The sequence below is a fragment of the Dendrobates tinctorius genome, unplaced genomic scaffold (genome assembly GCF_039654945.1).
Source record: "Dendrobates tinctorius isolate UK_male_01 unplaced genomic scaffold, ASM3965494v1 ptg000269l, whole genome shotgun sequence".
NCBI lineage: Eukaryota > Metazoa > Chordata > Amphibia > Anura > Dendrobatidae > Dendrobates > Dendrobates tinctorius.
In genome coordinates, this window is record NW_027361936.1 from 3,705,719 (window position 1) to 3,722,646 (window position 16,928).

General features: G+C 37.3%; 1 protein-coding gene across 3 annotated transcripts in view; it reads right to left on the minus strand.

The window, feature by feature from the left end:
* Positions 1 to 577: 577 nt before the first annotated feature.
* Positions 578 to 16,928, minus strand: part of BCL11A (BCL11 transcription factor A) — a 158,214-nt gene continuing 141,863 nt past the window's right edge. Inside the window, exons 3-4 of one of the 3 annotated variants that reach the window (XM_073559303.1) lie at positions 7,319 to 9,058; positions 578 to 2,088 (exon numbers count right to left, since the gene is read on the minus strand). In XM_073559303.1, coding sequence (XP_073415404.1) covers positions 2,024 to 2,088; positions 7,319 to 9,058 — 1,805 coding nt within the window. In that variant the 3' untranslated portion in view covers positions 578 to 2,023. Of the gene's footprint in view, positions 2,089 to 7,038; positions 9,059 to 16,928 lie in introns of all 3 variants that reach the window. The other 2 variants (XM_073559302.1, XM_073559301.1) reach the window with 2 other exon arrangements.

Consider the following 16,928-nt stretch of genomic DNA (forward strand, 5'->3'; position numbering starts at 1 on the left):
CAATAAATCCATTCAGCTCTCTACAAAACAATTTTTCTAGGCATTCAGGGGTTAAAATAAAATGTGCTTAAACTGGCTCTGTCATACACACCAGAAAAAAAAGTGAAAGATGGGGTCACAGGTTATTCTTTGAGGCTCAACAGACATCTGTATCTGAAACTGGGAACTCAATTTTTTTTAAGAATCGTAATTAACCCCCTCACCATCGTTTACCAGACACTCAAATGCATTCATGTAGTCAGCAAGGCAGGACGATACGTTAGGTGGCTGCTTACATTAGTGTATTGATTGCATCCAATTCCCAAAGTGGCAATGTACTCTTGAACTTGGAGGTGTCGTTATTCTTGTTGTGGTCTCGCAGATCATCTACTGTATTTATCTTGTAAATACCGTATTTCGATAAATGCAGCGTACAATTTAAGGTAACTTAAAAAATGCATCACACATAATGCGTTTCGGTCAACAAATCCTGTGATTTCAAGTAATCAACACTGATTTCAATTCTTAAAAGAAAATAAAAAATAAAAATAAATAAAATGAAAAAAAAAATAATAGCAATGAGAAAAAAAAACAGACCTAAATCTTTACAGTTTATTGTGTCAATTTAATTTGTTTTGTATTTCGGCCTTTTTAAAGGCAAATGTATAATGTATATTAACAATGATTACTGGAATATACTTTCAGTATATAACAACAGTTTACATCACATTAAATTCACCCAAAATGGGTAACAATTAACATAAGAACTGGCAGATTTGTTTTTACCCCTACAATATGTTATTCTGTACAAACTGCATTAAAAGGAACCCTCCCCTCCTGTTTAGAACGCAAGCAATATTTAGAAGTTCAGGCACTGATACTAGATATCATTTTTATTCCAGATTTATTGCGACTTGTAGGAACATATAAATGGAGTCATACCCAAGAGGAATCCAAAAAATCAAAAAAAAAGAAAAATTTGTTGTGCCAATGGTCTTCAGTGTCTTTGCACAACATTTCTTGAGTGACGCTATTGCCACAAGAGCCTATACAAGATCCTATTGTGACGCTAAAATACTTTTGAAGTTGGCCTCAAAAATCTAACAGCAAAGAGTTAATGATTACCACATGATTTTTTTTTTTTCCAACATAGAAATATATTTATAAAATTTTCTCTGGACACTAGGTCATGCTTGCATGAATTTTTTTTTTACAGCAGCTTAAGAACACATTATGGGTGCCATATAAATCTGGTGCAGATTTCTAACAAACTTGAAAAGGCCTCAATGGTTCATGGTTTTTATAACACCATTACTTTATCACACAGTTAGAAAATGTCACACTCTGTATTACCATTTTTTTTTTCCTTTAGAGCTCAGAGTACAACATGTCATTTGTAATTTATGTTCTTGTTGACTAGTTTTTAAAGCCCCGTTTTTTTGAGACCGTACTGTATATTATCTCTTAAATAAGGGTATCGTGAAGTCTTATAAACACCAAGTCAGCTAAATAGACTGCCTAGGTTTAGGATTTTCAGGGGGATTTCTCCATTTCAGTCCAGCATACGGTAAGTTGAAAAATAGGTGATACTTGTAGGGTGTTAAATATATATATTTTTTTTTATTCTGCAAAATTGGAATCTTTTTTCCGGGAAAAGAAAAAATATTTTTAAAAAATGATGTTGATATTACATTTTTTTTTGTATCTTCCCAAGACCTTGATTATATCTTAAAGTCCTGTGCTGGCTTTTGTGGCAATTTGTTTTGAAAAAGTCAAAGTCATGTCAATGCAGGGAAATAATGTACTCTAAGAGCATTCCCGCTAGGTGCAATGGCCAATAATACTCAACTACAAGTGTAATACATAGAGGTCAGATTGAAGGATTTTGTTTTGTTTTTTGTTTTTTTTTCATTTACAATAGGTTGTGGCCTGTTCGTATCAGCTCGATCGTCTTCTCCTTTTGTCTTCTTTTCTTCCAAAGCTAGGTGTTATTTATTTCTGGCCATAATGGTATGCATATTTGTTAACACTTTTGCATATCTTTTCAGACTTCTTGCCATATAAATTTGATTGTTCTGTCCTTAGATTTAAAGATGCTGTATGTTCCCCCTAGAAAAAAAGGGATACAAATCACACTCTTAGTAAATAAAAAAAAATGTACTACCATAAAGACATGGGGGAATTAAAAAAAAAGATTACAAACCATTATGCATAGAAAGAAAACGATATTGTTTTTTTTTTCCTTTTCTAATCCGACGGCAAATTTATTATTTTTTGCCTTTTTTTGACAGAAAAAAAATACAGTACATAGAAGGTACAAATAGAAGCCATATGGATGATAATGCATGCACGGTTTGTAAAATGGAAAAACAAATATGGGAATTGGAGGGAAGGATGAAAAAACTGAGTTTGCAGGCAACTTCTAATTAAGGCTAGTTTCACACTAGCGTATGGCTGAGCTGTGGAGGGCTGTGGACTTCCTCCGTGAAGCTCCGCCCACGGCTGCACCTCCTCCAGTCAGCTCCACCTACATCGGCATGCGGCCTGCATAACCTATCTTTAACATTGGGTACGCAGGTCATGCGGATGTATGCGGATGCCTCCGCATGCATCACTTTGATGGTGCGGAGACCGCAACAAAATGCAACTCGTTGCGTTCTATGCGGTACGCAGCACCATCAAAATGATGCATGTGGAGGCATCCGCATATATCGGCACTGCCTGCATACCTAATGTTAAAGATAGGTACGCAGGCCGCTTGCCGACGTAGATGGAGCTGACCAGAGGAGGTGCGGTTGTGGGCGGAGCTTCATGGAGGAAGTCCACAGCCCTCCGCAGCTCGGCCATACGCAAGTGTGAAACTAGCCTAAGAGTTGGTACGGACGTGAAAAACAAAAAATGTGCAGCTGATGAAATGTGGGGTGATGATGTGAGTTTTTTTTTTGTCCAGAAAAAATTTTAACTAGTGTGAAAAATTCCCAATTTTGAAGCACCAGTCATTTTTTAATTTTTCTTTATGGATTACGTTTTTTTTTTTTGCTTTGCGTTCTAATCATATAGATTTTAACTTAAAACGGAAGAGTCATTCAAAGCGATTGAAAAAGTCTATGTATCAAGGTTGTAAATGTAGAATATAGACCTTTGATGCGGAAGGCTAAACTGTTAAGTAGAAACTATGATGTTAAAGTGCTACAAATCGAATAATTTTAGTTTGTTTTCCATGGTATTTCTTAACCAAGCTAGTGTCAAATAAGGGCACAAGAGTCTGATGCTGTGTGTTTTATTACTTTTTTATTTTTCAATAAAAGGGACAAAATGGGTATATGAACAGGATAATGCAGACAACTGCCAAAAAAAAAACACAGACAGTGGTTTCTCCAATAGAAATTAACAGACCAGAAACAAATACAATAAAAGCCAGGTTTGCATGACCTTTGGTCATTGAAATAAAATAATAAAAAAAAATTAAGAAAAATATTTTTTTTTAAAAAAAGATCAAAATATGTGCCTCCGTTTTAAACATAAGCACATAATAACCAATAATAAATAGTGACTCCCATAGCAAAAGATAAAATTTCAAGTTACGACAAACAGCTTTCATTACAGGAAATAGAAAAGGCCGATAACAAAATATTCTACATTGCCATTTACAAAAAAAAAAAAAAAAGAAAATATATTGACTTGAGTGATCTTCCACTTTAATATGCTTTGCATAAGATTTTTTTTTTTTTTTCTTATTTTTCCAATCTAAATATAAAGCACCATTAAGTTTTTTTTGGCAATGAAAAGAAATAAAATGGGTTTCTTTTACTGCATATGAAGTTTTGATGCTGGAATGTAGGTGGAAAAAGGGACAGAAAGCACGCTACAGAACAAACCAATGCCATCAGCCTGCAGCACTGTGTACAGTATGGCAGCAAGGGAGGAAAACAAAATAATAGATATGTACAGCCCTCTGTAAGACGGCTCGCTTGCATGACACTCTAATCAGTATTCCCAAGTAGCCATCATATGGCTTCTGTACTGTACAATGTCACACGTGATTTTTTTTTTATTTTTTTTTTTTTATTTTCTTGGTTCAAAACATACAAATAATTTGCACTATATTATCCTGCCGAAATAAAAAAAAATATTTTTATATATATATGTGTGTGTGTGTATATACATATATATATATATATATATATATATATATATGCACCTATATATAGGTATATATATATATATATATATATATATACACACTGTGGCAGCTTTTGTTTTATTCCACTACCATAAAAAAAAGGATTGATACCTTTTCCGAAAAAGAACAAGTAAGTGTTAAAAATACAAGCTTCAATATAAATACTATAGTTCCTACACTAGATGAACATTTAATTCAAATACCATTCTAAAAGTACAGAAAAAAGAAAAGTAAGAGACAATAGATGTGTTTTAGCATAGGAATCAACATGAAGTGTGCATCTCCCTAGATTTAAGCACTATATCATATGGAACCTTTTCCCAATGCACATTTTATAAACGACCTGAAAAAAAAAACAGGATATATCCAAGGCATAGAAATTCCTCTACCATTTTATTTGCAATGAGTATTATGTCTTTAACAAGACAACGAAGCGCTAAAATACAACTCCCCTTAGACAAAAAAAAGTATGCTTTTCGTAATAAAAAAAAAGAAAAGAAAATGAAAAAAAAAAATAAAATGGACAAAAAAAAAACACAAACATTTATATTTAAAACGTTTTTTTTTTTTGTACACCAAAAAATACCCCTGTACTGTAAAGGCCAAAGCGATAATTATTTTGTAAAGTACATGTGGTCTGTATCCTTTCACAGCATTGTCTACATTGTTTCAGCATATCTGTAAGTCAAGTACATAACTGGCAGAGTATATATATACATGCATACTTGTATGTATATATATATAGTCATTTATATTTCCGTAGGTGTGTATGTGTGTATGTGCATGCAGTCGCACATACATACATCTTTTTTTCATATACTTATAGATATACATATATATATATATATATAATTTTTTTTGCAACATTTCCCTTATATGTAAGCCTGTAAACAGGGAAAATTGTACAGTGCATTTATATGTATCTGAGCATTCTTTATACTCAACCACAGTACCCTTGATTAAAGGAAAAGGTACACACATTTCTGGAAGAGTCAAGTGCTATTTGAATACCAACCGGGGCAGAAAGTAGCTTAATATTGAAATAATGAATCGGTATATTTGTAATAACAATAGACAGTGCAAAGAAGGAAGAAGAAAAAATATCAGGGATAGAAATATATTGTGGGGTAGAATTTTGAATTTTTACATTTATGCATGTCTTTCTCTTTTTTTTCTTTTTTGTTTTAGGGGGTATTTTCTTTTAGGCAAGCCTCACAAGTTCATAGTTAATCATCATTATATTTAGCTTATATGCCTGCTTTTTTTCCTGGTACCACGTTGACTATGTCTCTGTTGTCGCCTCGATAACTTTTAATATTATCTAACATTACATACAGTACAGAATTTGTTACCGATTGTCATTCAGACAACCATATACGTTCTTTTCAATAATTACTGAATTTTTTTTTGTTTTTTTACAAACATTTCTATAATATAATACAATTATACTTGTTGTCATACACTTTTTGTTCAGCTTTAATTTAAAGGTTTTTTTTTTAACCAGGTAAATCATCAATGGCCTATCCGTAGGGTATGACATCAATGTGTTATCAATGGGGGTCTCTATTTAAGACTCCCGCAATGACACATTGGTGACACATCCTAAAAATAAAGATTATTGCAATCTGAAGCTGAATATGCCTGATCCTGGTACTGCAGCTAAACCACAATATGTCTGAGCTGCAGTACCAGGCACAAGCACAATATGGCTGAGCTGCAGCACCAGGCACAGGCACAATATGGCTGCACTGCGCTACCAGGCACAGGCACAATATGGATGAGCCATTGTTTCTAGATAAACATTTAAGGGTTTACAACACTCACAGAGTGCTGCTGCCCCTCAATACTGCTGAACATCAGGGTTCTGTAAGTCAGACTTCCATAAATTACTCATTGATGGCTCATCCTAAGGATAGGCCATCAATGTTTTCTGCTAGAAAACCGCTATACCTTAAGGTTTACTCATAGATAAACTGGAAAGAAGAATCATTTTCCTTCTATTCGAAAGCAACTAGTATACAACTCATTAAATAAATATGGGAAAATGATGATTAACTAGGACATGATGGGTCATATTTTAGGTAGCCTCAGTTATAAGAAATACAATATATTAGAATTATACACTAGATCAATGGAGACCTCAATGGAGACCTACATATATCCAAGTTGAATTAAGCTACATGTTCGTTTCAACATAGGAAGAACCATTGACATGGTTTCAAATAGACTGAAGGCACTCAGATATGCTTGATTTAAACCAAATGAAAGCACAAATTATTTTTTGAAGGCCTTTTTCTATGTGTTTTGTTGGTTCGCTTCTTTTGTCATAATATTTGCTTAGTAAAACACTAAAAAGTAACCCCTGGCATGAGAAGATGAGGTTCCACCAGCATTTGCAGCACTAGGATACCTGTCCCTGGAAGTCTGGTGAAGAGATGTTCCCTCTGCACATCAGAACACAAAAACTGTACATGATATGTATTGCAGAATGTATGCAGCATGGTCACTTGTCAGCACAGAACTGGAAACAGTAATGTTTGTTTTGCAAACTAATTCAGGGACAAATGAAAATAGCTATAACATACCATACATGCTGTCTATCATATAAAAAAAATAAATTTAGAAAAACAACATACACAACATGTAAATTATTGCACAAGAGAAAGGCTCAAAGTTTGCGTAAAATGCAATAGTATTGCCCCAATAAAGAACATGCATTCAAACGGTGAGAACAAAATATAAGGAAAAAAATTATAAGAAAAATAAAAAAATAAAATCAGGAGTGCTAGTGATAAGCACGGTCTTGTATCCTTAGCTTTCATTATTTTTTATCACAAGGGACTAGAAAAAAATCTACATGGGGTTTCTCGATATACCTCTATTCAGTTTTTATATCATTATTCAAGACTCGATCACTGTGCCATTTTTTCATGTGTTTCTCCAGGGTACTGTACACGCTAAAAGGCATCTGACAAATTTCACATTTGTAAACGTCCTTTCCCACCTGACCATGTGTTTTCATGTGCCGGGTAAGTTTGCTACTCTGCGCGCAGGCGTAGTTGCAAAGCTCACACTTATATGGCCTTTCACCAGTGTGGCTCCTCCTGTGAACAGTAAGGTTACTACAGTTCTTGAAGATTTTTCCACAGTACTCACAAGTGTCGCTGCGCTTGCCCTCTTTTGAACTGGGCCTTCCAGGCCCTGGGCCACTAATATGGGGAGTGCTTCCTCCACTTCCTGTGCCACTACGGCCTGAAATTCCTCCATCCATCTCCCCTGGAGGTGTAGAGAAACGTAAACTACCATTTTCAGATGAGTGCTCTGATGAAGAGGCAAATGGCGATTGTCTAGAGTCTCCAAAAGTGAGGAATGGATCTTTTAGCTGCCTAGATGCGGCATAGCCAGCAAGCCACTGGGAGTAAACATTTTCTGCATTAGGCATAGCTGCAGCTGGGAGGTCAAATTCCTTCTCAAGTTTTATGCGTTTAGAAAAAGGACTCATAGAACTTGGGCTACCAAGAAGCAATTTTTTTGACAAGCCTCCTGAAGCAGATTCACCAGGCGAACAACCCCTCCCATTAACAGTACCACCATCTATGCGATCTGATTCTCCTGCCACTGAGTCCTCATCGCAAGTGTCTCTTTGAGCTTCTGGTTCAGATAAATGCCCTCTTTTATGTTTATCAATCAACGCCTGATGAAAGGCATCACTAAAGTGATGCATTGCACCAAGACCTACGCCTTGCATCACATCAGGCATAGATCGGCTTTCCTCACCAGATCTGGAGTTGTTTTCATGGTGACGAGCAGCTTCAAGATTTAGGGCAAAACTATAATCCGGTCTACTGTCTGTTTCTGTCAAATCCTCCTCCTCCTCCTCTTCCTCCTCCTCTTCCTCCTCCTCTTCTTCTTCCTCTTCATCCTCATCACCATTCTCTGGAATCATGTTTGGATCATTTTCACTTTTAAACTTGGCCACTACAGATTTGAGGGCGTTGCTTGCGCTGCCAACTAGATCACTGGTTCCTGGCTCTGGAGAACTGGCCGTAGAAAGACCATCATCTGATTTAACTGTCATTGGGGAGGATTTATGCATGTGTGTTTTCATGTGACGTTTTAGTTTGCTGGCCTGAGTGCATGCATGGTCGCACAGGTTGCATTTATAAGGTTTTTCTCCAGTGTGGCTTCTACGATGTACTACTAGATTGCTTTGAAATTTAAATGTTTTCCCACAAAACTCACAAGATTTTGATTTAATGGAAGGTTGGGAAGGAGGAGGTACAGACTGAAGAGGAGGGAGGGGTGGAGTTGCCAAAAATGGTGGTTTGCTGCTGGACTGGAATGGCTGCAGTAACCTTTGCATAGGGCTCGGCCTGTTCGGCGACAAAGGGGGACTGGAACTGGAAGTGTTACCAGCAAGCTCTCTAAGTCTCCTTGAAAAATCCATTGCTGGTGGCTCCATAGCCAGAGGGTTAAGTCGCAGTACCCTGTCAAAGGCACTCGGGTGATGTGTTGCGAGAGCCATTTCTTCTGCACCCAGACGTTCTATACGATGTGGATCCAAATGATGTCTTGGTGGGGGGCTAAATAATGGGGGAGTTGGTGGGAATCGACCCTCAGATAGACCAGAAGCCTCTCTTGATACTGATCCAGGGATTCTCAATAGGTTAAAAGGATTATTGTCAGCAATATGAATTCCATGGAGTGGTGGCTGTGAAGGACATTCTGCACCCAGTCCTGATGGAATGCCTACCCGGGGTGTAAGAGGACTGCCATGTTCACTTTCCAGATAGATTCTGAAGCCGTGAGTGTTCTGTGCATGCTGCAGCAGAAACCATGCACTGGAGAATGGCTGTTTACATGTTGTACATGTATAGCTGCTGGGCTCATCCTTGCCTGAAAAACAGAAGTAATATCAATTATTATTATTTGATTAATCAAAAAGTCAAAATGTGTTAAGAAAATCAATGCACTCATTAAATCCTTAGAATGTATTCAGTTTTCCTGAGATAAAGTTTAGGAAGTTTGCCAAAAGTTATTTATGTAAACCCTGTTAAAGTTACATTTAGGCATTCAATTTCAAATAGATTTGATATTGGGAAATGTCACTTTTGACTAATGAAAGAGTTTGGTTGCCTGCCAGGAAGATTACTTTTTAACCCCTGCTGAAATAAGACGTAAAAGTACAACTTATGTCAGCTCCTCATGTATGGAGTGTTCTAAGGAACTGAGCACACACTATACCTGACAGAGGTCAGCTGTAATATAAGCAGTGGACTTCATAAGGGAACACCTTTGCATTATATCCTATGATAGCAGGTTCAAGCCCCCTAAAAGGACATGAAAACAATTAATTTTTTTATTTTTTTTACGAAATTCCGAATTGCTTTTCACCACTTAATAAAAAAATGACCTGTAGAATTATGATTCCAGGTCATTTTTACAGCAAAATGAATGATGCTAAAACAAAACCATTCAAAAATCGCATTCTTTGTACGTTCACTGTGCAATTTCACAGCACTTTGATTTCTTTTCCCATTTTCCAATACATTCAATGGTAAAAGGAATGGTACTAGCATTCAAAGCTACAGCTTGACTGCCGCCGACAAAATAAAATGTATGAATCTTGGAGGAAAAAATGAAAGCAGAAAAACCCAGAAAAATCGCCTGGTCCGGAAGGGGTTGAAAAAGATTGCATCCATTTGTCCATAAATGACACAACTATTCTATAGGTTCATTACACACACACACAAAAATATATATATAGCCCAGAAAAAAAGCACATTGGTTTCATTTTAACCACTGTTGCCGCTTAGCACTAGTTCATTGAATATCAACAACAACATTAAGTTTGTATGTTTTCCATGTGTTTGCATGGGTTTCCGACACTCCAAAAACATACTAAAAGGTAATTGCCTTTCTATGAGATTTGGAGTAGTGCTTGAGTAGAGAAACTAGACTGTGCGCCCCATTGGGGACAAGGTCTTATGTGAATGGTAACAATCTCTGTACAGTTCCAAGAATGAGCTGTAAAGGAGGATTCACAAAAAAATCTGGGAACTGGAAATATAAGGAGAATCAAGCGTACACCAAAAGAGAACACAAAAACGGCAACACAGAAGCAAGTCGACTCACAATATAGTAACGCTATACTCGGGCTGACCTGTAATTTACTTTGCAATGCATTTTAATCTGATTAAATGTATCCTGCTCTCGGATAAATCTCTTTACAAGATTAGATCATACAGAATGAAATTAGGTTTTAAACATTTGCTTACTATGAAATGTGAAAAGTAGCTAGATTTTTTAATAAAATTCTGTTGACATTATAGCAGCACTGGTCAGTCACCTTTTGGCATTATTTATCGTTATATATGAATTTCATTCCAGCAAAAGAGTTAAGCGGTCCACACTCATGGTAAAATAATTTATAGAAATTGGTTTTTATAGTACAGATTACTTTAAGTTATAAACTCCTTTTAAAAGCTACCTCTGTGGTTGGTGAACCCTTGCGCACTTGCTTATTTAATGAATTAACACAAACCCATAGTAGATGCCACCTAGACAGTTGGAGCACCTTTGTACAACTATATTTATAATGCACCTATACTAATTAATCATCTTCAAAGTGCCATAAATGTATAACGTATTTTTCCTAAGTTACTATATTAAAATTAGTCATGGTAGTAGACTCAACAAGTTATGACACCTACATACTTTAATTTCCTTCCTTATGTTCCAATGATTTCATTTGTCAAGAAGCCAAAGATGAAAGAGGATGTCGTCCCGATTCATGTTCCTAATACAGTGGAGCTAAGTATCTAAAGTATTCCTGAACAATGAAAGGAGTGTAAAGCCCATTGTGATGTCTCAAGGCCATGAAGTTTGTAGGTTCTCTACTAAAAAGGGGAAATTTGGAAATAAAGGCGGAGATCAGAATGGTGGCTCAGTAGAAAGCATTGTTGATTTGCAGCTCTAAGGTCCAGGGACGTCTACATAGAATTTGTATGTTCTTCTCTTATTTTGGTAGATTCCCTTCGAATTTAAAAACATACAAAAGAGATCATTGGCGTTCTATGAAATTGATTTAGAGAGTAAGATTACAGTTCCATTGAGGATAATAGCAGGAGATTTATTAAAGAAGCACTCCAATCAAATTTTGCATCCTCCTAAGGGTACGGTTACACTAAGCGACGCACCAGCAATACCGACAACGATACGACCTGGTAAGGATCGCTGGTGCATCGCTAAGAGGTCCCTAGTAAGCTGTCAAACAGTCAAATTTACCCAACGACGCAGCAACGATCTCGGCGGGATCACTGATGCGTCGCTTAGTGTCACACAGCAGCGATTCTGACGACTCCCACCTGCGTCCATGATTTCTGAGTCGCTAACGAGGTCGCTCGTCGGTTTCAAACACAGCGATGCATGGTGGCTAGAGGGACACCAGTGATCAAAAAATGGCCCAGGACATTTGAGCACGATCAGCGACATTGCAGCGGGGGACTGGTCGCTGCTAAGTGTCACACGTAACGAGATCGCTAGCGATGTCGCTGTTGCGTCACAAAATCGGTGACGCATCAGCGATCTCGCTAGTGATCTCGCTTAGTGTGAAGTACCCCTAACACGTTGCAGTCATCATATTATATATTACTGTTGTACTAACAATTGCTCATTTTGTTTTTCTACTTAGCTAATTCTTCTCTTTACCATTAGGCCTATGACATCACGTGACTAAAAACTAACTAGCTAAATCCTTCTCAGATCTACGTACAAACAGGAGGCCTTTTTTTACAGCATGGCCTTTCACACCATGGACACCTAAGCTACTTCAATTCCCTACACATGGGGTTAACAACATTGCGAATCAGAAGAACTATACTACATTTCTAATTGGAGGAGTTTGCTAATATTATTATCATTACAGCTACTATACTGGGTAGGATCTTGGAGATGGAATACCCCTTTAATACATTCTCCCCATAGATATGCTTCATTATGTAGCATTGCTTTAATTTAGCTCTTTCCTGCCATCATCCTGGGACAGATGCACATCATAGTTTGCTGTGTGATTTCTATGCCCCATAAATTATGGTCAAAGATCCCCTGTAATTAGACTTGATAGTTTATTTACATGGATTATTGTTCATCCAAGTTCTCTTTTAGAAGAGCATGGCAGCCGAAAGCCTCCACTTATTATATAATGAACATTCAGTGCACAGTACTTGATGATTACAGTTTAGTCTTTCTGCTGGGTATATCAGAAGAGGAGTACGGTAATGTATTAATAATAATGTCAATGAGAGGAGTTGTTAACCTGGACTTCCATATAACATTAACAGCGCTGCTTTGAAAATGGTAATTATCAGTAGCCAACTAACAGCAAATAATGCATTACTGTTACTCCTTGCTCTCTGGATTTCTCTCTGCCGCTGCTTAAGATTCTATTATGCCGAGCGGCATCTCCGCATTCCCCAACTTCACACCATCAATAAATGCGCTACTTGTCGTAATCAACTAAATTACTTTATTCAGACCGTCTTCAGGATTGATCCACGTGGCAAAATTATGTTTCCATTGATTTGCCGGAGTGTAAAATGTTCATTTGCTTGGAAGAAATAAAAATCTTTTTTAATTTTTGCAATTTGGGATAAGGGTTCTTTATTATCTTACTAAACAACTGCAAAAATACCGGGGCCATCTAAGATGAAACGTGCGTAAAGATCCTCGAGTTTGGGGGGGAAGATGCCTAATTCGACAAAAGCTTTTGGGTCTTTAAAAGAATAACATTTACATCAAAGGTTTCAACAGTTAAATGCATTTTACTCTCATAGATTTAACTAATGATCATAATAGCCGTGCGCACACTCAGCAAATGTCACCTATCTGCAGTCATTTTAATTCAGGAGCATAAAATGACACCAGCACAATCCCAACGAGACAAAATAAACTTGCCGCAATAGATAAATGGAAGATAAAATTGCCAGATACTTCATATTATCTCAAATGAGTAGAAATCCATTTACTTTCAATTTATATTTCTTCTTATTTGGATTATTCCTTTAATGTGCGGCCTTTCCAAAGCGGCAAGCGATATTACTGTGCACACTGAAGAGCCATTTTTTACGTGAAGTCCTAGGAGAACAATCACCATGTGACCCCAAGTGATGGCAAAAGCAGGTCAATGGACACATTAAAGTGTAAGTTAGTAAATAAAGTGACTTGTTCAGCCAAGCATGCGTTAATGATATACAAGGCGAGCATATCGCTCAAAACTTTATTGATCAATGTGAACTTTTCATCCTGAGCAGACATCCTCTAAATAAATAGTATAGATAACAGCAGCAGCCGCGGCAATGATGATAGTACAACTGCAAGGCAAGCCTCATTCTAGGAACAATGTACTTGTATATACTGTGTATATATCTGCCCTACCTCTATCTATCTATCTGAATCTATCTACAACCCTTAGCATATTTACTGTAACTATCTATCCATCATCCAAATACTATCCATCTATCCATCATATCTATTCATCCATCTATTCATCCACCCACCCATCCATCCATCGTCCATCCATCTATTCATCCACCCATCCATCCATCGTCCATCCATCTATTCATCCACCCATCCATCCATCTATTCATCCATCCATCCATCCATCCATCAATCTATCCATCCATCAATCTATCCATCCATTGTATCTATCAATCTATCCATCTATCTATCCAGCCATCTATCATCTGTCTACTGTATCTATCCATTCATCTATCTAGTCATCTATCTATATATCCATCTCTTTTATTGCATCTGTATCTGCAACTGTTATCATATTGAGTGTAACTATCACGCCTATGATATCTCTATCTACAGTATATCTATCTGTCCATCCATGTACACATATATACGGTATGTACTGAAGTTTTAAGGCAACACACAATGTCCTCACAGATCCCTACAGTCAATCAGGTGCCTCTGCAATGCACTGCATTACAAAAGTACTGACTCCTAGAAGACCTATCTCTGTTAGATTTTGTTCACAGCAGCGTTACTTAATTTCATAGTTAACTCCATCACTGGAGCCAAACATTAAAATTTGGGGAAGTGCCCGCTTCTTCACATGATGGACACTGTCCTATTAAGGGAATAGAAGAATCCAGGATATCTATAAACAGAAAGATAGTGAGGAAACACTTAGCTAACCTAAATTAATTCAAGTCTCCAGGTCCAGATGAATTACACCCCAGAGTACTGAAAGAGATAGCAGAAGAAATTTTTGAACCCCTCTCCATAATCTTTGAAAATTCTTGGAGAACAGGAGAAGTGCCAGAAGACTGGAGAAGAGCAAATGTTGTTCCTATCTTCAAAAAGGGGAAGAAGGTGGACCCAGGCAACTATAGGCCAGTGAGTCTGACTTCTATACCAGGAAAGATCTTTGAACAAATTATTAAACAACATGTATGTCAATACCTGGATAAGAATGAAGTGATCAAACAGAGTCAGCATGGGTTTGTAACTAATAAGTCATGTCAGACTAACTTAATTTCCTTCTATGATGGTATCACTGATTGGGTGGATCAAGGAAATGCTGTAGATATAGTATATCTTGACTTCAGCAAAGCATTTGACAAAGTCTCTCATACAATCCTTATTGAAAAAATGACTAAGTATGGAATGGACAAGGCAACTGTTAGGTGGATTCATAACTGGCTTAGTGATCGGACCCAAAGAGTGGTCGTAAATGGCTGCACATCCAGTTGGAAGAATGTCTCAAGTGGGGTACCACAGGGCTCTGTCCTGGGCCCTGTATTGTTCAACATCTTTAACAACGATTTAGATGAAGGAATTGAGGGTAAACTGATTAAATTTGCTGATGACACAAAGCTAGGAGGGATAGCTAATACTAGAGAAGAGAGAGAGAGGATTCAAAAAGATTTAAATAAACTGGAGAAGTGGGCAGCAACTAACAGAATGGTTTTTAACAGGGAGAAATGCAAAGTACTACATCTGGGCAATAAAAATGAAAAAAGCATATATAGAATGGGAGGAATAGGGCTAAGTGACAGCACATGTGAAAAAGACTTGGGTATACTAATAGATCACAGACTGAATATGAGTCAACAGTGTGATGCAGCAGCAAAAAAGGCAAATGCAATTCTAGGATGTATTAACAGAAGCATACGGTCTAGATCAAGTGAAGTCATTATTTCCCTCTACTCCTCTTTGGTTAGACCTCATCTGGAATATTGTGTCCAGTTTTGGGCACCACATTTTAAAAAAGACATCAACAAACTGGAGCAAGTTCAGAAAAGAGCGACCAGAATGGTGACCGGTCTGCAAACCCTGTCTTATGAGGAAAGGTTGCAGGATTTGGGAATGTTTAGTTTGCAAAGGAGAAGACTGAGAGGAGACTTAATAGCTGTCTACAAATATCTAAAGGGCTGTCACATTGTAGAAGGATCAACTTTATTCTCATTTGCACAAGGAAAGACTAGAAGCAATGGGATGAAACTAAATGGGAGGAGACACAGATTAGATATTAGAAAAAACTTTTTTGACAGTTAGAGTGATCAATGAGTGGAACAGGCTGCCACGAGAAGTGGTGAGTTCTCTTTCAATGGAAGTCTTCAAATAGAGGCTGGACAGACATCTGACTGGGATGATTTAGCGAATCCTGCTTTGAGCAGGGGGTTGGACCAGATGGCCCAGGAGGTCCCTTCCAACTCTACGATTCTATGATTCTATGATTCAAGTGGCACACAATAGACCCCCATTGACTTTAGTGTTGTCCATTGGGTTTCCGTTATTATGTCAAGCATGGTAATTTGTTTAGTATTCTTTAGGGAGATCTCTGACCGAGCTTCAAGTGTAAATACAGGCTAATACTATTTTGGAACATTATGGCTGAGTCAAGGAGAAAAAAAACAATGTAAAGAGGTACATAAGTACCCAGTGGCCCTGTGAGTATTACATTATGGCTTTGTACAGCTCAGAACTTGTTGAGTTGTGCCATTTAGGATAAACTGGTTGCTTAGTTTATACTGCCAATGACTACAGTCTTTTAGATTAATTGCGCGGCAGAAGTTTCCTATTAACCTATCAGTCTCAGACTACTTAATAAGTAAGAGGTGAGGCCAGAGAATGGTCTAGGAGCTTTAAAGTATGGAAACCATGTATTTCTCTTACTACTATTCTCATTACATTTCTATAAAAAAATAAATTCATGTTGTGATGTCCTTTGGAGGATCAATTTTTATTTAGATTCCTTAGATGGTTCTACAATTGGTTTTACCTGTACAAGGAAATGAATGGCCTACATATAAGAAAGGAGGCTCCATAACAAAGATCAAATGAGCCATCTTGTGTAATAATGCTCAGTTATATCCCTGTGGACCAAAAAGGCCATTGTCTATTTTCTAATTTTATTTTACTAATAATGCACTATCTCTGTAAGATCCCGATACACATTAGGCTAATGTTGTCCAAATCCTCCGATATTGATGGCTTTGGCCATCAGTCTAATGTGGGGGCACCAGTTGACTGTTTATTGGGGAGATGTTGATGGTGCATGTCCAATTTCAGACTGCGGATCACATTGTACACCTGGAGATAAGTCATCTCAGTCGCTGGCTTTCTAATAAAGAATACAGGAGTGCTCGTATATTGGAGATCTAATGTGTTTTTCCAGCTTAAGGGTGAGTCCTGCAGATGTTCTTGAAACCAAATAGAAAAAAGCATAAGACCAAACATGGTCCACTTTCCCCTT